This window comes from Rhipicephalus microplus, chromosome 3, assembly GCF_043290135.1.
Source record: "Rhipicephalus microplus isolate Deutch F79 chromosome 3, USDA_Rmic, whole genome shotgun sequence".
Taxonomy (NCBI): domain Eukaryota; kingdom Metazoa; phylum Arthropoda; class Arachnida; order Ixodida; family Ixodidae; genus Rhipicephalus; species Rhipicephalus microplus.
Genome location: NC_134702.1, coordinates 164,021,324 through 164,048,040, shown reverse-complemented (window position 1 = coordinate 164,048,040; position 26,717 = coordinate 164,021,324). Strand labels below are relative to the sequence as shown.

General features: G+C 44.3%; 2 protein-coding genes and 1 long non-coding RNA gene across 4 annotated transcripts in view; 1 reads left to right on the top strand and 2 right to left on the bottom strand.

The window, feature by feature from the left end:
* The window catches only part of LOC119170555 (monocarboxylate transporter 12), a 118,594-nt gene that overhangs the window by 12,655 nt on the left and 79,222 nt on the right, over positions 1 to 26,717 (bottom strand). For both annotated transcript variants that reach the window (XM_037421759.2, XM_075890439.1), the window contains exon 5: positions 1,808 to 1,951. In XM_037421759.2, the coding sequence (XP_037277656.2) occupies positions 1,808 to 1,951 (144 nt within the window). The remainder of the gene's footprint in view (positions 1 to 1,807; positions 1,952 to 26,717) is intronic.
* The window catches only part of LOC142803992 (uncharacterized), an 85,906-nt gene that overhangs the window by 57,301 nt on the left and 1,888 nt on the right, over positions 1 to 26,717 (top strand). The window lies entirely within an intron of this gene.
* LOC142803991 (uncharacterized) lies at positions 14,094 to 18,610 on the bottom strand. The gene is made up of 3 exons (XM_075890438.1): positions 17,940 to 18,610; positions 17,662 to 17,824; positions 14,094 to 15,780 (listed from the first exon to the last, which is right to left on the bottom strand). Exons 1-3 carry the CDS (start codon positions 18,112 to 18,114, stop codon positions 15,363 to 15,365), a joined length of 756 nt encoding a protein of 251 aa, XP_075746553.1. The 5' UTR covers positions 18,115 to 18,610; the 3' UTR covers positions 14,094 to 15,362.

Genomic DNA, 26,717 nt, shown 5'->3' with positions numbered 1-26,717 from the left:
AACGTTGCTCAACTACACGAAGTTTGCGGTTGTTTCTTTTTCGCGTTATATGAACTTACTGCGCCGGTTTGTTTTCTATTATTTGCTATTTAATTTTCCTCCATAAACTCGCCCACAACGGCATTCACTACGTACACATACATCGATGCCCACGCCTAACTTAGACTTACAATTTGATAAAGTCAACTCATAAAGCATATTCACACTACATATCGTGCATCTGTAGTTCACGGGACTTGTCTAGCAACGCGTCAGTATTAAAATGACACCAATAGGTCATTCTCAGATATTTTCTACTTTCTTTGGTATTGCGGCTTTACACTCACACATTTTCCTGCTCTTTCTTAACGAGTGGAGCTCGAACCTGTGTTCACTGCATGCCAGTTGAGTATTCTTCCATTGAGATACGCTGGTGCTCGGGACGTTTTTTGCAAGGTTTCTTAAGGCAGCCTTGATGTCGCGAAAGGAGTCGCAATAATATGAGTAATTCAGCATTTTAGAACAGCGAAAGAACAACGAGGCGTCACATATTGTGATTAGAGTATTGAGTTGGTCGTACAATGCTCCGAGTCATCGCAAATGGTGGTTTTTCTTCAGCTAATAACCATTGCGCAGACTCACTTCAGGCATAGCCCCGCCGTGGTGGTCTAGTGGCTAAGGTACTCGGCTGCTGACCCGCAGGTCGCGGGTTCAAATCCTGGCTGCGGCGGCTGCATTTCCGATGGAGGCAGAAATGTTGTAGGCCCGTGTGCTCAAATTTGGGTGCACGTTAAAGAGCCCCAGGTGGTGGAAGTTTGCGGAGCCCTCCACAACGGCGTCTCTCATAATCAAATGGTGGTTTTGGGACGTTAAACCCCACATATCAATCAATCACTTCAGGCATAATATATCGTCGTCAGCTACTGCATGATAAATTGGCAGAAAATTTCTTGCAAGTGTTTAGCAATTACAACGCTTCTCAGACTAAAGACGAAAAATAGCATAGTGAATGCTAGTCTACTACTCTGAAAGTATTATTAGTATTGCCATGGTGGGTACCCAGCAGTTGTGCTCGCAGCAGATACCCAATAAGTGTTTAGAACAGGCTCTGTAAAGCCGCTCTTCTAGCTTTCACTGTGACTGTGATGTGCCTTCTGTGCAGGCCTGATGTTTATTACCTTCTTTAAGTAACTAGTACAAGTACAGTTGCCAAGTACCCATTATATCATTGATCATTATAACTTTTGCGAAGTATAGAGAGGCATTTCATTAGGCATCCTCTGTCATTCTTCGGAAAAGCTTAGTAACCACTCCACACATTCAAATCATTTTGCGAATTTTTTTATTCTTTTGGTGACGCCGTCTAAGAATTATGCGTGAAGCTTTTGTAATGGGTTTGAGCATTTTAAGATTCTTTTGTTATGCAAGTCGCAGTGTGTGACGCCTGTTTTCTTTTTGTTCCTAAACGCTTCATTATTCATATTAACATGATTTCTTTTACGGCTTCAAGCCTGCCTAAGGCCAGTTTGCGACGTACCATCCAGCGCTGGCGTTTCGCAGTTCAATGAAACAAAAGCTGGTGTGGCTCAGTGGTAAAATACTGATCTTGCACAAAGTGAACCTTGGTTAGAATCCAGTTGAGTCCTTGGTGCTTTTATTTACTTGTTTTTGTTCTTATTTTGCAAGATAGTGCTTACGGACACCAGCGGTCACGGACAACTACGGCACCACATGCGGCCTTTGTGGTGATCTCAAGGCAGCTTTTGCTGTTAAAGAGCATAAAAACAGAACACAAGCCGAGATGTGCTATACTGGTTTAAACAAATACCGTGCATAGCCCCTAGCGTAATCGTGAGCCATGTGATATTCGGGGCGAAGGCTGATGCTATGATGCCGGTCGCTGCAAGAACACATCCTCCGACCAGTACGGGAACTGTGGTGAAGAGTTCACTGAGAGGTCCAGAGAGTAGGCCTGGAAAAAAAACAAAAAGGAAGAATTGCTTGCGTAAAGAATTTTTATTGGTTTAATACGGGTATTGTGCATGCTCATACATAACTCGCATTGTTCTAAATCTTATATACTTGCACTTTTTCAAGTTTTCTAGGAAGCCGACGTATTTGTGCACCTTGAGCATACCGCGAACTTGCAGTCCACTAAGCTATGCTTGCGATCCTATAGTTACAAATAGATGCAGAGGCTGATAACTAATGCTTAGCTTAGCTTAGCTTAGCAAACATGATTGCGCTAGTAATGCACATGACTTTCTCCTAATGACATACATTAACGCATACGAAACGGTTGCGAGACCTCCAGCACGGTCAACAAAAAGAAAACTACTGCCATCTTCACCAACGGACTAGTGATGCTCGGGCGAAGCTGCAATGTTTGTTGGCAAAACAGTGAAACGTTCGCCCACATACCGTATAAAGACTCGACTCATTATAGGGGTGATTGTATATCCACATATATAAACGATGTTTATTATATACATAAGAGTGTGATTCTATAAACTTACAGACACCCAAGATTTCATAAACTATTTATTGATTAATTTACGTACAAAAAATAAATAAGTGGTTACTAAGCCGTGGGACACAATCTTCCTTTCAAGATTACGAACTTATGGTGGGTGTATTATGTGGCGAGATAATGTTGGATAAAAGGTTGTAGCGTTGGCACGTGACTGCTCGTTGCGGATTGATGCGATCGTGATGAAGATGTCAAGCCACTAGCAGCTGTGGCCGAACGAGGAATCGAGAAAGTCTCACTAGAAGCGCGCCTCGGTACCACCAAGCGCTGGTAACAACCCGCTTTCGGCGTTTTACCACTGTTTCCCGCGTCCGCTCCGAATCGAGGTTTTCTTGCCGCCGCTTGCGTGCTGCCACCACCTTGCGGGCTCACTTCGGGATTCACTTGTTGGTGATCCCTCTCAAATTCGGTTGTGCTAGGGCCCTCGCTGCCATCGTCACCTTCGGGTCAATGCTGCAGTGCTAGCTAGCGACTGCGGACGGCACTAGTGTCTTTCTTTGGTCTTGCGAGCTCTCACTGCAGGACTTGATCGTAAGTCTACAATGCAGCCGCGTTGTGAGTTCTGCAAAGTGTTCATGATGAGTAGATGCGTGAAGATTTGCACTCACTGACCTCCCGGCAGTGAAAAAGCAAGCGCGCCGAAAGCACTCGCTTCGAGAACTAGTGTGCACGACGCAGTGAGGAACTTGTCCCGAGCCAGCGGTGCTTCGCCCCTTAAAAGAGAAAGAAAGGTGAAAATCTTGATGCGTCCACCAGAAACCGTCGTAATGCCATATTCGTCAAGTTTGGTATTATTACTATGCAATAATTATGGAGGTTCGGGTTAAATAACGCTCACTTATGCAGCAACATGTTCTAACCTGCACTCATGTTTGCTTTTATAACTGAGAACTACCTCTTTTTTTGTTATCGTGATAATGAACTTTCTCCTATTTCTTCACATACATGCACAGATGCATTCACTTGCTGTTGCAGTGCTATCGCTTCCTTCAACGCCAGTAACCAGAGCCATGGGTACACAGTTTTTCTTTTTCCCTCTATAAGATGCCAGCGCCGCTCCAGAGAATATTGTCACGACATAACCTACACCCTGTGATGATCAATTTACTTTTCTTGGGTACCTCCTGCTTTTAAATAAACGGCCGCTATTGCGATCTGCCTTCTTTTGATAAAGAAAAAAAAACTGCCGGCCTATCTGCGTGTTCGGCTGGCAAAAGTCGTCGAAAGACGACAGCCTTTTGTCTGGAGAGAGAGAATATATGGTTTATTTGATGTTCTGCGCCAGGAAATGCGCGAGTAGGCACTGAGTGAGATATGGACTTCCTCTAGCAGTCATTGCAAGAAATGAAGTTTCTCCGCAACGCAAAGCCACTGACAGGTGGCAGCACTACGGGCATTTAGCGAAGCGTAGTAAACACCCGTTTTTTTTTTCGATCATATCGTCGCATTGACAACCCCGCCCAATAAGCAGTGTAGTATATAGAATTAGGTGTGTACGCATTTTAGGAATAAAATAACACACTACCTAATTACCCCATACTTATGTTGAGCCATATAATATAGCTACTTCTTTTTCTATTGACAATGTTAGCACGTATGAAAGCGGAAACCAGATAAGATGGCTGGTCATTGAGAAGCAAAGAGTTTTTTAAAAGTACCAAGAGGGGACATTCCCGCTAAAATTGTTTAGCGACCACGGGAATGATGAGTAGTACACGTATTCACCCAGTCTTCATATTCGTGGGCGTCGAATTGCACTTGTGGCGACGTTTTTGCTGTGCTTTGGTTTTATAATGAAAGAAAGAACGAATCCTTTTGAACTTCATGAGCCAATTTGAAATGCTAGGCCGAAATGGTTAAGGTAATCGATTGTAATTGCTTAACATTGGCTGATTTTTGTTTCTTAACATTGCAGCTTTAAGCTACGTGAAGCCAACCTGAGCCAAAAGTGATAAAATTAGACAAATCTGTGTACTGCCCATTAATCCCATGCTCCTTGAAGCGACGCGCGTTGCATCTCCTATAGACATTAGCGCCATAGTAACCTCTTGTGTATTGATAGGAAACTATGTTGAGTACGGGTTTAAACTTCCGTCATTCTAATGAATTGGTGGCAGACAGAAAAGCAGAAAACTACAGATAGACTAAAATTTCTGCTTCTAAGTATCCCAAGAAAGACTATCATCTTTATATTGGCCTTAAAAATACAGATTTGAAGTACTGACTGAGAACGTTTTGTTTTCTTGGTCACGCAAGCAGTTTACGCGTATCTATAATTCTTGGAGCCACGGATCTTTACCAGGCCCAAGGTGGCAAAAGAATAAGATGGAAGCCCGTGAAGAGGGAACCTCTACCACTCTGCGCGTGCTTAGAAAGCTCTTTAATATTGTTTTTCATTCGTTGAGCTACGTGGCGCATGGGCGCGATTTCACCAGTAATGGAAGTTTTTTTTTTATGTACAAGAGTGCGCCTTTTTCCCGTGTTACGTTTTCCCAATTTCCAAGCAATTCGAGTACATCACTCATCACTACGAGCAGGTATAATGACGCCAATTTCAAAAAATATTTTATAAAGTGAGCGTAGCTTTTCAGCTGATTTCAGCAGGCTGTGAACGTTTGGCTATTTACATCTGTATGCCATGCCACCAACAGTTTTTTTTTGCATATATTTCTACAGCCATGTATAATTCACAACCATTAGATGCAGTCCTAGCTTGTTGCAACAATGAGTTCTTTCTTACCGGTGACTTTAACTGCAACCTTACTTTATGGGAATTCAGAAGAACAGTTTGCGGTACTTTTTTCTGGGATAGGATCATTCATAAAAATCTTAGCGGTCTAAATTTCAGGCAGCCTACATTTGTTCGCGGTCGCTGTCATGGTGAGTATTAGATCTCATTTTCGCACCTCAAGTGTTTCAGTGAAGCCTAGGAGAGAACTTGACTTCGCGTGTCATAGTGGCCCTTGGTCGGCGTACTCAAAATTACATCTCCTATAAGATCACAAGAAAGAAAAAAAACATTGGCTGATTGAAAAACCTGTATAGTCTGTTTGCAATCTAATAATGAAGCGGTGTCCAGCGGCCGAAATGAGGACATCCGTCTGAATGTTCGTTCAGCTTAAGAAAGCTTTAAAAACACATCGTGATTTTTTATTGCTTCGGCGTTAGTCAAAAGTGCCCCACTCAGCTAACGGTCAAATATTGAGTGCACACGCGACAACAGAAGAAAGAAAGCAGCATGAAAAAGCTATACATGATACGAGTCCACAATATTGTAAGGACTATTAATTCATTGCAGCTACGTTCAAACGTACAGTTTCGCGCACGAAAGAGCAATTTCACAAAAAAAAACACATTGAGATTACTTGTGCAAATCGAATAACAACCGTTCTCTATTTAATTTCCTTTGTACTAGAAAAATGAGTCCAATGCCAGAAATTATATCTCTCGTGGTTCTCTCCGCCCAAGAACCACAATAATCGTTATTACATCAATTGGCTCGATGACTACTAAACACGTTCGCAACACGACTTCCGAATTCTGTGTCTACACCCTCTTTTTCAAACTACACACATATATCGACGTTCGCAGAGGATCAGGCCAGGGAAAGATTTTCAAATGCAGCACTAGGTCTCGACAGAATAACAAATACATTGCTACATATATTGTACAAAGAATATCCGAATGATCTTTTAGGCCTTGTGAATTATTTCTTTAGGAATGCATGAATGCCTTATGAATGGAAGATTTCCAAAGCTATACTGTTGCTTAAGAGGCAATAGGCAGGCTATAATTTTGACAACATAAGACCGATTGCTTTAACACCCATTGTACTAAAACCTATCCAAAAAGTTCGTCGTGGCCACATATTAAAATTCATTATTAACAAAAAGTGCTAACCTGTTTCAACTTGGTCCTGAATTTTGGTATTCAATGTGGCACGCGAATATCGACCTAGAAAGTTCAATCCATATTTTGCGGCACAACAAATAGTACGCAGCTTTGTTGGAAGACCAATATATTGTTTTCAAGATGGCTTGTTTTCTTGCAAGCTTAAGATCTCGGCGGAGAACATCAGGGCTCAGTATTTTCCTCCGTATTCTTTACCGCCCTGATGAGTACTATTCCTGTTCAGCCAAATCTGAAAACGTTTTATTCAGGAACATTGCTTTCTTTGTTATGGCCAACGCCATTTATAGTTTATATTGTCTCTCATGCATACTCAACGGGACTGGCTGAACCGTATGCAGTTGAACTTTAATACTAGTCAACCTGCTATTCCATTCTCTATACAAAATCCAGAGCACAAATCTATTACTTATAAGCTATACGATATTCCGCAAGTCGAATCAATAAGATATCTTGAAGTTATTTCTATGAACATATAAATTGGCGCCCTGACATTGAAGACGTTGCGTCTATAGTAGTGCGCACCGTGGACGTTCAGCGCAGATTTAACAACCGCTCATCTGGGGAGCTATTCTTGCGGTATCCAATTTGTGGACATGCCTAATTCAGCCTCCGTTGATTGGCTGAAGCTGGCTAGCTGCGCGCCACCTGCTTCTGGTCTTTATTCCGCAACGTCAATTTGACACCAAGCAGCGTACGCAACTCTGTACACAAACGGGAAAGATGAAATGCGTTTTGCCACAACAAATGCTATCCCGGAGAGCCACTTTTCTACGCACATTCCTCAGGCTATGAGTGAACTGTAATCAAGTTAGCCCTTAGAGAGCCAGTAAACAGGCTTCGGCTTACTTGCACCACCCAAACAAGCTCGCGCATCTTTTATACGATTGACCGAATTCCTTGCATATTTGTCGTATCGTATACTTAGGACAGGTAACACGTGATTTAAGTAACTAGAAAAATAAGAATTTGATGGAGCACATTCGGAAAGCACTCTGAAATAATGACTGGTAGATTGCCACAATCCCTCAAAAAGAAGGTGTATAACAGCTGTATCTTGACGGTACTTAGTTATGGTGCAAAAACCTGGAGGTTACATGGCGGGTTCAGCTTGAATTGAGGACGACGCAGTGAGCGATAGAAAAAAATGATATGTGTAACCTTGAGAGACAAGAAGAGAGCCGAGTGGATCGGGGAACCAACCGGGGTTAAGGATATTATAGTTGACATCAAGAACAATAAATGCACATGGGCCGGGCATGTAGCGTGTAGGCAGGATAAGAGCTGGTCAGTAAGGATAACTGACTGGTTTCCAGAGAAGGCAAGTGGGTTAGTGGCATACAGAAATTTAGGTGGGCCGATGAGATTAGGAAAGTTGCGGGTATAAAGTGGCAGCAGCAAACACAGGACCGAGTGTAGTGGTGGAACATGGAGAGGTATTTGTCCTGCAGTGTACCTAGTCAGGCTGATGAGGATGATGGTGATGATAATCAGCATATAGTTAAAATTATTATCTAGTGGGCCAAAGCATAAAGTAACACTGTTATTATGGAAAACATTTACCTTTTACGCGGCCAATTCCTTCCAGTTGGTGTGTACGTCGTGCGAAGGACAAGAGGAAGACGGAGAGCACCATAAATCCTTTAGATTTGGCACCTCAAGTGTGAGCCCAAATATTTTTTGTCGAATCCACTCACCCTCTGTTTCTTAAACAGAGTTCTGCTTTTAACCCTCTCCTTTACAAGGAATCTCGCCTGAACCAATGCAATGTTTTGAATTCGTTCACAATCCTCAGAAGCTGTTGAGTAATGTTATACCTCAACAGAGCTCTGAGTACGTCGAGTTAACTTAACCGGAACGTGGCGCCTCTGTTTTTTGTGTACTCTAAAAGTGAATCGGAAGCACTTCTCGATGTCTACCGGGAGTTCAATGGAAATGAGGAAATAATTAAGGTGGCCCGGAAACCTTGTTGCAAGTAACCATGCAGTCGCCTCGCAAAAGGAGCTCATTGCATCATGAGTCATCCACTGCAAGAAGTTTTTGAACCTGTCCAATATGAGTGGACTTAAACAAAATTTTCACAAGCTGTAATTACTTTCCTTGTGGTCTCGTCAGCACAAAATCATTATAAGTTAAGCACTGGAAATTGAAGTACGCAGTGACCATGAACACTTTTTTTTGCCCCGAACGTGTTGTTGCGTTTGGTGGGCCACCCTTTTGCCACGGCCTTCAAAAGGGAATAAAGGCAGCCACCTCATTTTGTGGAGGTAAGGAGCAGCGCCAAGACCCCCTGCTGTTTCCATGCGCTGAGCGCTGCATGGCCGAAATTACTCTACAGAGCACCGCTGTCCTTCGGGTCCATGCAGAGATGTGACACGTGGCATCTTCGTGCCCTGGTAAAAGCCACAATGCCGAGTTTCCGCCAATTACGGACGTCGAAGCATCACATTGTGCGTCTCTGATTGAGGAGCCGCCGAAGCTCTAACTGTATCCGATGTCCAGGCATGGCCTCTCGGAGGCACCTAGACCGCGACTACCGTTCAACAAAGCATGGGTGGTAGGCCCGAGCGGCGAGATGACAGACTCGGTTCACCCCGCTCGCTAGAAGCAATACTCGCCGGATGAGGCAGCATCTCAGGGACCATACACGTGTTCGGTATGTTTATTTGTGTATGTGTATGATGGGGGCGGTGCCCGCATAATGACACTCGTGTGTACTGCGGGACATGCTATTGGACTGGACGGTGCCGTATGGACCTGTTCCCCGATCTATGAATCTGGGGAGATGATACTGTATTTAATCAGCCCTCACGGGCTGCTTATTTTGGTTCACGGAGCTTGTTCAAGAGACAGCCTTTTTCAATGTAGAGCTCTCAATATAGAGATTCAGGCCTGAGAGCCCATGCCATGTAAATAATGTAAATAAACCCTCTCTACGAAGTTCAACCTCCTCCTGCCTAAGCGAGTGGCGCAATACTTGGGCCAGTGATGCAATGATTCTTTAGTATAAAGCGGCATCACTGGCCAAAAAAAGAGAAAGCGATTCTTAGCAGACGGCAATTTCGATGTAAATTCCATGGCGCGTGGCCTGGATATTGGGCTCGAGTTTTCTCGGGAGCCTCGGCTACCGATAGGGAGTGCCTTCTGACCATGCTCAAAAAGTGTTGCACAGTCAAATTAAGCGTACAGAGTCCGCAGGTCGCGGGAACATATCGTGTTCGTGCTGGCGGTCACATTTTTGATGCACGCGAAAATGATTGAGACCTGCGTGGGTTTGTGTCCCACTTAAGAGGCGATGCAGCCATGTAGCGGTCAGCACGGCATTCGCGCCCCTGCAGGAGCTCGCGCGTGCCCCGCCGTGGTGGTCTAGTGGCTAAGGTACTCGGCTGCTGACCCGCAGGTCGCGGGATCGAATCTCGGCTGCGGCGGCTGCATTTCTGATGGAGGCGGAAATGTTGTAGGCCCGTGTACTCAGATTTGGGTGCACGTTAAAGAACCCCAGGTGGTCTAAATTTCCGGAGCCCTCCACTACGGCGTCTCTCATAATCATATGGTGGTTTTGGGACGTTAAACCCCACAAACAACAACAACAAGAAGCTCGCGCGTGCGCAGACGCTTCAGAGGTGTAGCATTGCACGGCTAAACTGCCTCGTCAGCTATACATCGTCAAGCGCTGGCCGTGTCGTCCGGCAGTGGGCGATGTTTATCGCTGCTGCGAGAACTGGGTCGATATAGTTCATTGCGTCACTGTGCGCCTCGCTTAGGTCCAAAATAAGTGAAGTTGGAAGCTTCACACAGGCGCACTTTGTCGCCGGCGAGTGAGTGCTGCCTCAAGTAATGAAATACCATCGAGAAGAAGAACGTTCAGGTTGATATGATAACCTACAGAATTCCTGAACTCGTTCTAGTTTATCTCATTGTGTTGTTCCCTCACAGCTGCACGGCAGTCGCTGTTGAGCACTTTGTTTTTAAATGCGAAGCATTTTTTAGCAAACTTCGGTGAGAAGAGCGTATCTATCTATTTATCTAGCCGCTTACGTTTTGGTGCTCTCGTGGTCCCCCCTTTAGCCTGACTTGAACCAAAATTAGCCTGGGAGAGTAAGACGGTTTGACGACCATGACGTGCTGGACAAGAAACGAATAATGTCCCAATCCAGTCATGTACGTCATCGTACACCTCCTGCCAGACACTGGCACATACCCACGGGCGGGTATGTGCCACTGGTATGCGGGTATGTGTCACACGTGATTTACACTTAGTATCCATCTAGGAACGATGAGTACACACACAGGCAATTTGAACGCGTGGGCCTTAAGAAATACCCGACATCAGTAGCTTCGACCCGGCGAATAGAAAGAATAAATGCCAGGGTCCTAGCTGAAATCGAACCCAAGCATTCCGCGTGGCAATCAAGCTTACCGCTGATCTACGCCAGGTCTTGTAACTGCTTTTCAAATAGACCCTTCTCTCCGTGAAACGTCAATAGTGGTTGCAGTGCTGCCTACCCAATTTTATAAACATTACATACGTACTCCTTTGATACAGCCATGTGCTGAAGTTGATTTATGTAGCCGTGTCCAGCGCCAGCATCCTCGCGAGCATCAGCGCTTCATATCAGATTTTAGTGTAGCTAATACGCATGTCGCAGTGGGCATCGTTGCGCAAGTGCAAACAACTGGTTGTATAAACATCTGCAACTCTGCAACGTATGTCTGTGCGTGCAAATTTGTACATATATTTAGCGTCATTTCATAACGTCTCACTCAATAAATGAATTGCAGTACGGTCACCTTGTCTCTGTATGCGAAGCATGCTTCGCATAACGTCGATTTCCAGGCACGTGGGATCTGCCGAATTTATTCCTTAAGGCGACAATACACTTCGACGTGACCCGGCGCGCGCGCGCGCGGTGGTTGCGCTGCGTCACGCCAGGTTGGCTACGCCGCGCCAGGCGTATGTCCGTCCCCCTACAGTTCAACGTCGCGCAGCTGCCGCAGCCGGAGTAGCGCATGCGCAGAAAACCGCGCCGCTCCGCGCCGCCTGTAGTGGAACATCGAAACAAATCTTTTCGCGCGCTATCTCTGTCGGTAGCGATCACCACCGCGGACCGGACTGTTTTCTCGGCGATGGCACGGACACAGACACATGCGGCAAGACGAAAGATTATTCTCGCGTTGTTGGTGCGTCGCAAGAGAAACAGGTCTCTCTACATAAGGGATATATTTGAGAAGCGTCCAGAGTATGGAGAATACCACCACCTAGTACAAGAGCTTCGGCACAGTGATCCTGGATATCATTTCAAGTATTTCAGGTAAGTGAAAACGTTGCTCCTTTCGGAATTGTGTAGCTTCAGCTCGGATAAGTATGTTATACGTAACTGTCATGCATTTGTCGCACGCAGGATGACAAAGGCATCATTCGACAGGCTGCTGAGCCTTGTTTACCACAGGCTTGTTCATCCTCAAACTCACAGGAGACCCATTTCACCGGCAGAGAGGCTCGCGGTGACATCGAGATAAAATATATGCTGACCATATTTGCCAGCAGTTAGCCAATGCGGCCACGAGCCGACGTGCATGCATGTGTACTGTTGTTCTAGAAAATTACGCTTTTTGCTGACATGTCGCAAGAATTCGTTCCCGTAATATGCTTTTTTTTTTTCGTGTTCCCTACTTTTCGTAATTTCGAAGATACGGAACCCACGTATTCACCTCCCTAAACTTCCCCGTGCATGACATTAAAGTAAACACTGGTTCGCGTTAACTTTTTTTTTTCTTGATCGGTTATATTTCCGAAAAGTTTCACCGCGTATAATAGTTCTTCCTATGCAGCCTATATAGAGTCACCGACGAACTATTCTCGCTACTGTCTGTGGCCCTATGGCGTCTGTGAAACGCGATGCAGACATTAAAGAATATAATTATGCTGATAACACTTTCGTTTAGTGTAAACATGTATGTCAAAATATTTGAACCGTAATTATATGGACTGTTCTTTTAACAACTTTGCAGATTTCTGGCCACAGGAGGGTCCATGGAGGACATTGCATTGAGCTTCCGAATGCATGCTTCTACTGTAGCTAGGATACTGAAGGAGACATTACCAGCAATCTGGGACTGCTTGAGGCCCCTGGTACTCGCACGCCCAAGCACACAGAGGTGGCGCGACATAGCTAAGGAATACCATGACAAATGGGATTTTCCAAACACAATAGGGAGCATTGATGGCAAGCATTTTGCGATCAAATGTCCTAACAAGAGTGGCTCCGACTTTTACAATTATAAAGGTTTCTATTCACTAATTATGCTGGCTATAGCAGACGCCAAATATAGATTTCTAATGGTGGACATCGGAGCCCAAGGCCGATATTCAGACGGTTCTTTATTCAAGGGAAGTCCCCTCCAGGCAATTTTTGAAAAGGGTGCTTTGAGGCTGCCTTCAAATATTTCGCGGTGGCCACTTTGTTTGGTTGGTGATGCAGCCTTCCCTTTGCGGACCTACTTGATGCGGCCCTACCCTGGGAGAAAGCTGGATGATAGGAAAAAGGTCTTCAATTACCGCTTGTCGAGGGCACGCAGGTGCATTGAAAATGCTTTCGGCATTCTGGTCTCCCAGTGGCGGGTGTTTCTTGGAACGGTGCAAGGCGCGCCAGAGCTCCTCCACAACATGATTCAGGCTGCCGTATGTTTGCACAATTTTCTTATGGAGGACACTGCCTACTGCCCTGACGAGTACAGCGACACGCTGTGCGGCGAGACGGTGCATGACGGAGAATGGCGCCACACTGTCACTGAAATTGGCACAAAGACAGTGCCGTCAAACAACCGCCCCACCTCAGCTGCCATGGCAATGAGGGACGAAGTAGCAGACTATTTTATGTCTCCAGAAGGTTCATTGCCGTGGCAGCTGAAGGTTGTCAGGCGATGCTAAAATCTCCTGTAAACATACATGCATAGTTTGTACCCTTAATGTTCTCTTCCTTTATTCCTAGCAGAATACAGTGCATTTAAGTACTGTGTTTTGTAAGACTGTATTATATGTAATACTTTAAGTATTTTTGCCGCATTTCTCTTAAGTTTAGCACTGCCTTACAAACAGATTTTTGGTGGATTTTTCATTGCTGTTTGTTTATGTGCTTGAACTATGTGCATATTTTGCTGGTTTTATACGCAGGCAATCCACCGCTTTTTATGTTACCAAGAATTGTAGTTTTCATTCTTTTTCTGAGTAATCTGATTATTTCCGCATTCAGTTATATTTGTAACACTGTTTTTCAAGCACATTATTTTAAGCATTTTTGGCTCTTATGTGTTTTTTCTGCCATTTTTCTGTGGTGCCCCCTTTCCTAAGGTGCCTTGAAATAAACAAATAAAGCATTCACGTTTTTTTTTAGTCTTTCAACTAATACAATGTGATTTCGGAAATTTCACCCTGACAGGTTAATTTCAAACCCTTCTTGCATAGGGTTTGTTAGAAATGTACGCCACTAAGTGAAAATCGATGACCAACAAGCTGTTATTTTGTTATATGTAAGCTAAAAGCACACTGTAGCGAATGTTTTGAACCGCGAGGCATTTGTGTGTCTTTTTATATCAAGTGTGCATGGCAGAGGTCTGTGAGCTCGTTGTTTTTAAAACATTTACCGCATGCATAGATAACATAGAGAGCATCACGTAGAAAAAATGGAATTTAATGATAACTTTTGAATGAAGTGCACAATAAATCAAGAGCAGTTACACTTACCTATGTGTTAATAACATGATATACTTGTGTGCAACACAGAGATAAAAATGCAGCAAGTGAAAAACAAAAATGGAGATATTCAGATAATTTTACACACACACACAAGGTGTACGTATGCGTGTTATCTCAACTGCCAGCCTGCGTTGTCTGCTTGTTCTGGGATGTTGCATTGGAAGAATATGAACAAACCTCTGAAATGTGTAGAAAAAACACCTGAGAATAAAACATTCATTGTCACGGTGGAATGGAGCCCTTTGTTTGATGCTGCATGAAGTCTGTTCCCTATGTATTAGACATATTGTGAAACTTTTGTACTACTATATACAATGCTCAAATACATTGCATGTGGCAAAAGTGAAACGTTTGATAAGGTGCACAATAACATGAAAAATAGGCAAAAATATCTGTCACATATTCTAAGACATTGCCACATTGGAAAGACAGACTAGACATGCAAAACAAGTGCACTTTTTAAAGCATGTCATGCTGGGAATTCGCGCAATAAACAGAATACCACTCTTAATTTAATGCCAGAAAGAGATCTTGGATAGTAATGGAACACACATCACCAAGAAAGAAATGCTCACAGTAACATACTATGTGGCGTTCACGATACATAATGTTGTATACATATTGTCCGTGTACTGGCACTTAATATATTTTTTCACAGCATTGGTAAACAGCGTATCACACTTGCATTATATCACATTTGTATTCTCTGTATTGATAACCCGGCATGGAAGCTTAGCAAGCGAAGTGTAGCTCTGCGAATAACGATGGTTTGTTTCTGAACCTTGTGGCCGCATATGGATAGGGGCGAAATGGCAGAACACCCATGTACTTAAATTTAGCAGCTTCATAGTGTATCACAGGCAGTCAAAATTAACTCCATTTACAGTGTGCCTCATAATGATATCATGGTTTTGGCATGTAGGAAACCATAAATTGCATTTGTATCAATTTGCTACTTTTTAATGCGATAGCATTTAGGAAATTGTTTCGCAGAATATTCGGTGTCGGCATCGCCCACGAGCAAAAAGAGAAGCATAACAAACAAGCAAGCAAGTAGACCTTACATGATTTCTGATGCGAACATAGTACATTTACGCTATCCTGTTACCTGTAGAAAACTTATAATTTTTAAAGTGCAGCAGTACTTAAAGAGAAAAAAACATATTCAAGAATTATCATAACCAAAGTTTAACTAATGTTGATGGTGTGCACATCGTTTTCTTCCTCCATTTCTGCAATCAATGTCATTATTCGTGCTTTGCATTTCAGTGCCACCTTACGTGGCATGTTGTCTAAGCTGAGGCCAATGGATATTCCAAAGGCCTCATTTTCTCCCATTTTGCTGTCGAGTTTGCACAACAGCTGCTCTTCAAAGTTGTCGTTCTTTTTTCCTTTTTTATGCTTTGGTGCAGCCTTTTGTTTACCGGTTTCCGGTGGCCGTTCTGCCAATGGTGGCGACGTTGCTGGCATCGATAGCTCCTGTAGGGAATCCATGGGACTTTCAACACCTGAGGGTGATGGCGGCGTATTTCCCATAGTTGCAAAGATGCTCTCGGCGGTCTCGCCATCATCACCATAAGTGGCTGGCTCCAGACTGCATGTCATTCTGCAGAGAAAATGCATACATTGTTGTAAAGGGAAACAGGTGCACGACTGTCAACTAAAAGCATACTTCTGTCCCCTTTAAATTTGGATGCATCGCTCGCTCAGAATGCCGAAGGATTATTTGGACCAATAGTATCAAGTGTAAACTACAATACCGCTCTACTCACTTAAAAAAAAAACGGATTTCATAGGTGGCGTGCCAATCGCGGAGCCATCCACACGCGGATAACTCAGCTATGTATACTTCCAAGGGAATCGGCACTAGCTTTTGGCTATGGGACCGTACAGTTTGTGCCTATTCTGTATAACATATGTTTATTTTTATTTATTTATAAATACTGCTGGCCAGAGGCCAAAGCAGGAAGGGCAAGATAATACAGTCTTCATACACATTTCAAAACAACATCAACAATAAAGAAAGTGCAAAGCGTGACATATTTATATAAAAGCAACAAAAGGAAAGAGGGGGGAGGGAAAAGAGGAAATAGTTGGAATAGTTTAGAAAAACAACTTCAAATTTCAGCGTAAATAAGATCGGGAGAGTGTAAACTGCTTGCAGGCAAATCGTTTCACTCTTCAATGATACGAGGAAAGAAGGAAAATTTGAACAAGTTAGTACGAGCAAAATATGGTGTTAAAGAAAGTGCGTGTGAATGCCGAGTCTGGCGTGTTCTTAGTGGTGTGAGGTAGGGGTCAGGGTTTAGAGCAAATTTGCGGTTAAAAAGTTGGTACAAAAATTTGAGACGTAAGAATCTGCGTCTCGACTGCGAAGATATGATACCATTTGAAAGCATTACACTAGTTACAGAACTACCAGGCTTGTAAAGAGAATAAATGAAACGAACTGCCCTCCGCTGAATTTTTTCTAATGCATCATTGTTAGTTTTAGTATAAGGATCCCAGGCAACGCATGCATATTCTAATTTAGGGAGAATCAAGGATTTGTAAGCTAAAAATTTCACTTTCGTAGGAGCATCCTTAAGTTTGTGCCTTAGCATGCATAATTTGCGGAAAGCTGCGGAAGAAACTTGTTTAATGTGGGAATTCCAACTTAAATTATTCGTTAGAGTGACACCAAGATACTTGTATTCCTTAACTTCTTTAAGAGGTTGGTTAGAGAGCGTGTAGTCAGTTAGTACTGGCTTTTTCTTGTTAGTGACACGGAGCAGAACTGATTTATCCAAGTTTAGTTTCATCCCCCATTGATTGCACCATAAACATATATTGTTTAGAGTGGACTGGAGAGCTGCTTGGTCATTAGAACTATTTATCGAGTTGAACAGAATACAATCATCTGCAAAAAGTCGAACGTTAACAGGTGGGTTTACACAATTTACTACATCGTTACAGTATATCAAAAATAGTAGGGGACCGAGTACACTGCCCTGTGGGACACCTGAAGTAACCGGCAGAAGAAATGAGTTCTGATTATTAATGCACACAAACTGGGAGCGATCAGACAGGTGGTTTGAGTTTCTTATATGTGTGCAATAAGAAACTCAAATGAGAGCAGAAATTTTGTCGAAGTACTCAGTGTTTGCTATTTCATGCAAGGATTAAAGGGACCGTTGTATAGTACCCTGAACATTCTATGGAGGATGAAATAAGTGGGCGCGGGCCGAGGCAAGTACAACAAACTCGTATATCTTAAGTGAACACACAAAAAATGTTACTGATGTGCACTCTGAAAACGCAAAACGAATCACGATCGCGTAAAGGGCACAGAAAACTCCCTCTGCTTCACTGCATGACACGATTGTGGTGTGCGGAAACCTTTATACAAAAAAGCAAGAAACCCAGTCATAAAAACATAGTCGTCTAAGTGTACGCAATATAAGCAGGTATGAATGTGATCACACAACTTCAAAAATGCTTAACTTACTTCCTCTGACGGCCGCAGTGTTTGTAAAAGGCCATGGACTCTGTGAATTCCCAGGCCCGTCGAGACACGTAGCCGCTGCCACTCCTTTTCATCTCTTCAATAGCTTTGAGTTCGCGAGTATACCGATCCCTCAGCCGCTTCCACAGTTTCAGGCACTCATCGACTGAAACAGGGAAAACAAGACAACAAACAGGCGCTGAATGCACAGCATGTCCGGACACGTATACAATGCCAGAGGAGGCACTGACAATACACACACGTGTGTTGCACCGACGTACCTTTTGAGAGGCCGGAGTACACACGTATCTGCTCCCACGCGTTGCTTTTTCGCTCCGCATCCCGGTAATCCATTCTTTTGGTGTCGTAGACACAAGGATGTTGCTGGACGGCGTCCAAAAACCTCTCGATTTGAGAGCCGCACAGGTCCGGTACGCTTGCTTGCGAAGACGCCATCTTCTTCTGACAGCTCGCCGAGTAGCGAGTCTCTACTTCGACGAGAGAGGGCGCTAGGCGCTAACTTTCTTGGCGTGGTCGGCGCGAAATGCACTCGGTTGCATTCGGCGCCGGACGACGCCAGAGCGCGCTAGATGCCGCCGTTCGCGTCAGCGCCAGGTGCCGCCGGACTATAGAGGGTCACGTTTTCGCCAACGTAACGTCGCCATGACGCGCGCGCGCGCGCTACGTCGGAGTGTATTGCCTCCTTTAGCGTGAAATAAATACGACGCGCAGAACGTGCTTATGATGATCTTCCCCGTCGCAGCGTGGATGTGGTGCACATACAAAGAAGAAATCTTCGTGAATGCACTCAGTTTCACGGGGTTCAGAAAGAGCAAACAACGTATGCTGTCGAGTACTGTAACCTCATTATCGCCAATGAAGGCAACAGATTGGCATCCCACAACGTTTAGTACAGAGTATCGGCGTAGTTCCCGCAGCACAAAAGCAATCAGAAGGCCGGCGGAGAATGTGGTCAACCCGCACTGTCGTTGCATACGATGTGGTTCAATGCCACTCTGCTCAAGCGTATGTGCATGCGTTAGGTACCCCCGAAGCGTGACTGCAGCACTGGCCCCATCGCGATGCCGTGTGCTCCGAGATTTCACCTAATTGCCAAAAGAAACTATACTTAAATTTACGTACACGTTAAAGAGGTTGTCAAAATGGTTGATTGGGCGAGTTGGTGATTCGTGATTGTTTGAAATAAGAGCGTGTTACGTATACGCGGATTGGACAGAGAGAGAAAAGTCCTGTCCGCGTCTACGTATGAGACTGTTATTTAAAAAAGTCACATTAAAGAACCCCAGGTGGTCTAAATCTCCGCAGCCCTCCACCACACTTCTTTCATAATCATATTGTCACATGGACACAGGGACGCAGGCACAAAACAGGGCGTTTACTTTCGTAACCGAAGGCGAAAAGCACGAACGCCAGAGCACGCACCCGCAGGACTACTTTGTTATCCTCCTCAGAGGCTAGCCACTATAGTTGTCAGCTTACCTTGCGTCCATTCCCGCTTTCAAGAGCGACCGTTCTGGTCGATTGAATTAGATGCTAGAAACGGCCATGGAAAAACATGGTCACGTCAACGAAAAAAAAAATAACCTTGCGCTGTTGTGGATAATAAAAATAATAACTAAAAGTTCGAAGTGTTCAGAATTCGTGGCCGTGGTCCGGTTTCATCCGTACTACGTGGACTACTTCAGGACGTGGACGTCTTTGGTTTACACTGGTATCAGAGCTTCGGGGAACTACCTTGTAATTCACATCACTGAGGCAGCGCACAACTTCGTAAGGGCCCAAGTAGCGTCGCAGTAGTTTGTGCGAAAACCCAAGATGTGGAACTGGGGTCCACACGCACACATAGTCAACTGGTTGATAGTGGACGTTCCTTCGGCTTTGGTTGTAACAGCGAGCGTCGGTATCTTGCTACGTGCGAGTGCGGTTCCGTGCGAGCTTTCGGGCTTCCTCGGCTTTCTCAACGAAGTCTTCAACACTGTCATTTTCGCTGTTGTCCTGGTCTACGGGGAGCATAGCGTCTAACAGTGTTGGGACGTTACGGTCATAAACAAGCTCGAATGGTGTTAGGTCTGTGGTCTCTTGCGCAGCGTTATCATAAGCAAACGTGACGTACGGCAAAACTTCATCTCACATTTTGTGCTCTACATCAACATACATAGGTAGCATACCGGCCAGTGTTTTGTTTAACCGCTCCTTGAAGCCGTTCGTTTGGGGATGAGAAGCTGTTGTTTTCCGGTGCTTGGTGTGCGTCAGCTTAGCGACTTGTTCTAATAATTCTGCCTTAAATGCTGCTCCGCGATAACTTATGAGAACAGCAGGTGCACCACGACGTAAATCAATGTCGTGGAAGAAGAATCTGGCGACTTCGACTGCAGTTCCCCTAAGCACAGCTTTGGTTTCTGCATAGCAAGTCAGGTAGTCGGTTGCGACAATTATCCACTCATTTTCTGAGGATGACGTCGGGAATGACCAAGGAGATCGATTACCACTTGCTGAAACGGTGCTCGAGTTGGGTCTAAAGGCTGGAGAAAGCCGGTGGGCTTTGAGGGTGGAACTTTACGCCTCTGACAGTCACGGCAGGTGCGGACATAGCGCTACACGGACGAATACAACTGAGGCCATTAGTACTTTTGTCGAATGCACGCTAATGTCCCAGCAAAGCCTGAGTAGCCGGCAGAAGGATCGTCGTGGCATGCTTGCAAAGCTTCTTCACGAAGTGCCATTGGAACGGCGAGTAGAAAAGTTTCCTGGCTGCTCTCGTGATTTCTCTTGTAGAGAACATTGTTCCGCAGGCAACAGAAGGTTGATCCCCGTAAGAGCCGGCGTGGGTTGATAACGTCTTCTCCTTGAAGATGCTAGATGACAAAAAGTAGCTAAGTGTCGTCACGTTGAAGTTCAGCCATCCGCACCACATCGACGATGCCAAGAAACGGCAAATCTTGTTCGGTGTCGAATGACGTCGGGAAAATAGGGGCACGAGACAGGCCGTCAGTATCTGTATGCTTATGTCTTGATCAGTGAACCACCGTTATGTCGTAGTCTTCAAGGCGGAGGCTCCAGCGGGTGAGGCAGCCTGATGAATACCGTAGATTGGCAAGCCAACACAGCGATTGGTGGTCACTGACCACTCGAAATGGCCGGTCGTAAACGTAGGGTTGTAACTTGCTAATGGCCCAAACGACTGCTAGGCACTCTTTCTCGGTGTAAGAGTAGTTAGCCTCTGCTTTTGTGAGACTGCGGCTCGTGTAAGCGATCACACACTCTGCGCCGTCCTGCCATTGAACGGGAATGGCTCTGATCCCTACGTGGCTGGCGTTCGTGTGAATCTCAGTGTCGTCAGTGTCGTCAAAACGTGCCAGCACTGGATTGGTCTGCATACAACTGCGCAGTTCTACGAAGGCTTGTTGTTCTTGTTCCGTCCATACAAAGGGCACATCTGGCCGTGTCAGTCTTGTGAGAGGTTCCGCAATTTTTGAAAATCCTTCGACAAACGGTGGTAGTAGGTACAGAGTCCAAGAATCACTGAACAGCCTTCTTGTCTCCAGGACGAGGGAAATCGGCAACGGCAGCCAACTTCTCCGGATCTCGTCGAACACCCCCCGGGCTCACAACGTGGCCGAAGAACTTGAGTTCCTGATAGCCAAAGTAGCACTTTTCGGGCTTGATAGTAAGGTTTGCTCTCCTTATTGCAGTGAGGACACTTTTTAGCCTTGAAAGATGTTCGCCAAACATGCTTCAAAACACAACGACGTCATCCAAGTACACAAGACACATCTGCGACTTCAATCGAGAAAGTACAGTGTCCATTATGCGTTAAAACGTGGCGGGAGCGGAACAGACACCGAAAGGCAGCACTTTAAATTCGTAGAGCTAGTCGGGAGTCACGAACGTGGTTTTCTCACGGACGCCCTCATCCACTTCAATTTTCTAGTACCCTGACTTGAGCTCTAGTGATGTAAAGAACTGAGCATGGCGTAGAAAGTTTAAGGCGTCATCTATCCGTGGCAGGGGGTAAACGTCGCGTTTTGTGACTTTGTTAAGCCGTCTGTAGTCGATGCAGAAGCGTAGTGTGCTGTCTTTTTTCTTTACAAGGACAACAGGTGACGCCCACCAACTTGTCGAGAGTTGAATGACGTCATCATTCAGGATTTCTTGAACTTGACGCTTAATCACCTCTCTTTCCTTCGGGGACACACGTTATGGATGTTGGCGAAGAGGCCGCGCCAACTCCTCGGTAACAATGTGGTGTTTTATAACGATAGTACGTTGAAATTTCGAAGCTGTGGAGAAGCAGTCTGAGAATTCTGTCACAGGGTTTAGCAGCCACTCTTTTTGTGAATCTGGCAAGCTTGGATTAACGTGAATGCGGCTGCCCAGGTCAGCACAAGCTTTTGCATGCGGCGTAGTTGTATTCATTGTGCCGACATCGGAAAAGTCGGCAATTCCATTGAGGAAAGGGCCAGTGGTGCCTTTAGGGACGTGCTGAGTCTCATTGCGGAAGTTGCTCAGCAGAACTCCAGAGCGTTTATTCTCTAACCTCACAAAACATCGATCTATGCAGATGTTGCGTTTGAGCAGCAGCAGAATATTTTCCTCTACAATACCTTCATAGTCGTTAAATTCATTGAAGACGTCGCAGGTTACCAAGGTCAACACGCTACTCTTCGGCGGTAGCGCGACATCATCGTCAACAACTCTGAAAGCATTGACTTGACTGTGATTAGCGTTCCGTGCTAAAGCGTGTGCGATAGAGAACGTCACCTGCGACTCTTGCAAGTCAATCGTGGCTCCATTATCATGCAGAAAGTCCAGTCCTAGAACTAGGTCCCTTTAGCAACTTGGCAGTATTACAAAATCTCCGAGACACGTATATCCGTGAATACTGACACGCGTTGTGCACCGTCCCACTGGAGTGAGAAGATGGACTCCTGCTGTACGTATCTGCGACCCAGCCTGCTGAATAGAAACTTTCTTCAACCTTCAGGCAAAACCCATGCTCAATACGGAAGTGTCCGCTCCAGTATCAATTAGCGCCATTACTTCTTTGTCGTTCAAGGTTACCGCAACGTTTGATGTTATCACTCTTCGTACCACGTTTGACTGCGTCTGTACATCTTTTTGCTGCCGTCGCTGTCGTCACAGTGGAGGATCTTCCGTAGAGTCAGCGTCAGCGGCCTCACCTCCTAGGCCGCTGAACTCAGTTTTCCCGACTTGCAAGACTGGGTGAACGGCGTCTCGGAGCGCCGAGTGGATAGGCTGGGCTTGGTGACCTGTAGCGAGCAGGCCACGACGAGCGAGGCTCTTGCGATCAAGGTTCGATACTGTGACGATTCGAGATGATACTCTCTATCTCCAGTGGTCACTCGACAGATCGTGGACGAGGGGCATTAGGCGAAAATTCCTGGAGACCAACATGGCGGCATGGACATGTTCGGTAGGCGTGTCTAGCTTCCCTGCGGTGGGAACAAAGGGGATTGTGGTCGGGTGTACGCCAGATGTCACTCTTTCTCGGTCGTGCTTCGGCGATCAATAGTGGCCTGCGAGGACGGAAGCTTACCTCAATTCGCTGAGCACGTCGCTCATTGGGGTAAAACACGCTGGGTGAACACGCGTACCTAATTTCGACGCACTGCCTCTGTTGTGGCGCCTAGTACTGTTGGGGAGCGCGAACAGCTTTCCGTAGCTCGGCGCGTACCATCTCCGCAACAGAGAGCTGCTCTACAAGTGAAGCAGTCACCTGCATCTTTTGTAGCTCCTCCTTAATGAGAGCTCTGATGAGCTGCGCAACGCACTGATGTCATTTCCGAGAGTGACAGAAGTGACCTAACTTGGATGTACACCACGGTTATACTGCTTGCACGCTGTTGCTCATAGGGGCTTTCTCTATGGCAGTGTCTTCCTCATAGAACTCCGCAAGCGTCGCAGGCGGGTTTCAAATCAGGCCGGCAACAATCTCTTCTTTAACACCACGCATTAAGTGGCGAACTGTCTTGGGTTCAGTCATAGAGGGCTTCGCATGCCTGAAAACTCGATCCATGGCTCGTCATATTTCCCAGGGCTTAAGCTGAGAATAATTTACTGCTACAGGGTTGTTAACTTGCTGCGATACTGAAGCCAATCATCATAAACGTAATAAAGTGTTTCAAATACAGATGGCGAAACTCCTATGGCGCGATGCACGCGAACCGAGCGTTTGTCTGACCACTGCAAACACATCAAATTTTCTTTGGTCATAACCACCCGCTGCCACTTTCTTTAGTTCTGCGAGTGCTGTCATTTATTTACTTATTTATTTATTTATTTATGAATACTGCAACCCTAACATAGTGTTTTGGCAGGGTGGATATACGTTTGATAAGTTTACCAATCGGCAAACAAAATAAATATAAAACAGGTAAGACATTTACACACTTTTAGAACGAAAAAAAAGAACAGTGGTTTGTAATTAACCGGCATAAGAACATATGGAGAAATGAGCGCTAAATTCAAGATGATCACAAGTGGAGAAGGGTTACAGTGATTGAAATAAACAACAGGAGCACATGTCATAGAAATTAGACACTCGCTGCTAGAGCTGCGCAGCAAAAAGGTTCAAGGATGACTGGGAAACAACTTCGTTACTAAGGTTATTCCATTCGGTAATTGTCCTAGGGAAGAACGAATACTTGAATGTGTTATTACGGGTGAAAAATGGGGTTATTGTAAAGGCATGCCTCTGCCTTGGGGTATACCCTGTGGACAAATGAAGTATATGTGATAAGTCTAACTTAGAATAACTTTTAACAAACTGAAAGAAAAATTTCAATCTCAATACTTTATTTCTTTTTGTAGGTGTTAAGAGGTTAGCTTTTGCTAATAAACTAGTTATTGAAGTGCGACCAATACTGTTATAAATAAACCTAACAGCTCTCTTTTGAATTTTCTCCATTTCGCTGATATAATTCTGGTGTAAGGGTTCCAAATTATGGATGCATAATCTAAAGTAGGTTGAACAATTGCAATAAATGCAACAAGGCGATTGGCGGGAGTGGAGTGCTTAAGAGCTCGTCTAAGATAAAATAATTTGTAATTGGACGAGCTTATTACAGTGTTAATATGTCTAGTCCAGTTAAGGTCATTCAAAATCCAAAGACGAAGGTACTTGTAGTGTTGTACTTCCTGCAAAAAAACATTATTGGCTGAATATGCAAAATGAAGAGTGTTACGTTTGTGAGAAATTTTCATGAAAACGGTCTTTTTAAAATTAACTGACGTCTGCCATTTATCGCACCAACGAATGACCTTTTGAAATGCATCGTTTAAATGAATTTGATCAGCATGGTTTTCTATTTCCGAGTACAGGATGCAATCATCCGCATATAACTTAACTTTTACAGGTATATCATGTGATATATCATTTACAAACAATAAAAAGAGGAGGGGTCCAAGCACAGAGCCTTGGGGAACACCCGAGTCAACCGGTACTGTACAAGAAAAGTGGTCATTGAAAAAGACGTACTGTTTTCGATATAAAAGATAACCGGAAATCCAATTTAGAAGCTGAGTATTCTTGAGAATTAAATCCAATTTGAAGAGTAACTTATTGTGAGAGACCGTATCGAAAGCTTTAGCAAAATCAATAAAAATTGCATCTACCTCTTTTCCGGAATTTATAGATAGTGCGAAATCATGAACTGTAGTTACCAGCTGAGTACAAGTAGAAAATCCTTTCCTGAATCCGTGTTGTGAACCTGACAAATATTGTGCTTATCCAGAAATTCTGAAATATGCTTATGTATTATATGCTGAAGTAGCTTAGAGGAAGTTGAAATTAATGAGATCGGCCGATAGTTAATAACAGAATGAGGGTTTCCACTCTTATGTAGGGGCTTGACTTTAGCAGTTACCCAGTCATTCGGAACTTAACCATCTTTCAGAGATTCAGAAAAAAGAATTGTTAGGTACTTTGAAACCCTTTATGCATAGCCTTTTAAGAACTCATTCGGTACTCCATCAGGACCTGAAGATTTTTTAACATCCTGGTTTAAAAGTAAATTAAAAACTCCCTCTTAACTTATGACAATATCCGTTAGGGGTGGGCCTGCCATATGAAATGTTTCCAGGACTCCATTATCCTTTGTAAAAACAGACTTAAAATGATCAATGAAAGCATTAGAAATAACAGAGGAATCACTAGTTTCCACACCGTCAATTTCAAAAACATCAGTAGTCGCAGGATTGGGCGAAATTAAACTCCAGAACCTCTCGGGAGACGAAGACATGAGGAGACATTTAGTGGGTCAGTCTGTACAGCGCAACGCGACACACACGAGGTCCTGCATCTAACACTGTCAAGATGCGAGTCCATCTATCTGTATATCTATCGATCTATCTATCTGCACACACACACATACACGCATATATATATATATGTATATATTGATATATATATATATATATATATATATATATATATATATATATATATATATATATATATATATATATATATATATATATATATATATTATACAAGCAATAATGCCAAGCAAAGTATAGAAGAAGTTATGAGACGAAAAATTGGTAGATCCCACGTACAGTGGGAAGCACCAATAAGAAATGTTGGTATGTCACTTTAAAATCAGCACAATGTTACGACGTGAAAATAAATGATGCTGTACATGACTTCTGTGTCATGAATATCATGTTTGGAGGTGTCGTTTACCTTCGTAATCTATTCACGTCATGTGACACCAAATTCAGTATATGTGGAGCTAGCGAAACGGCCGCGAGCACATCTTGAGCGTGGTATGCTTTCTTGTTCTTACATAACAGGCACGCCATGACTATCATGTTTGCACCAGTCATATACCTTCGTCATCCATTCACGTCCCGTAATACAATTTTGGTATATGCATAGCTAGCGAAACGACTGTGAGCGCACCGTGAACGTCATGCATGTCATATTTTCACGTTATGATCTGTCACTAGTCTTCGCTATGCAGTCATGCCATACCCTACCAGTCTTGCAACATGTCACGGGAACGAAACCACTGCAA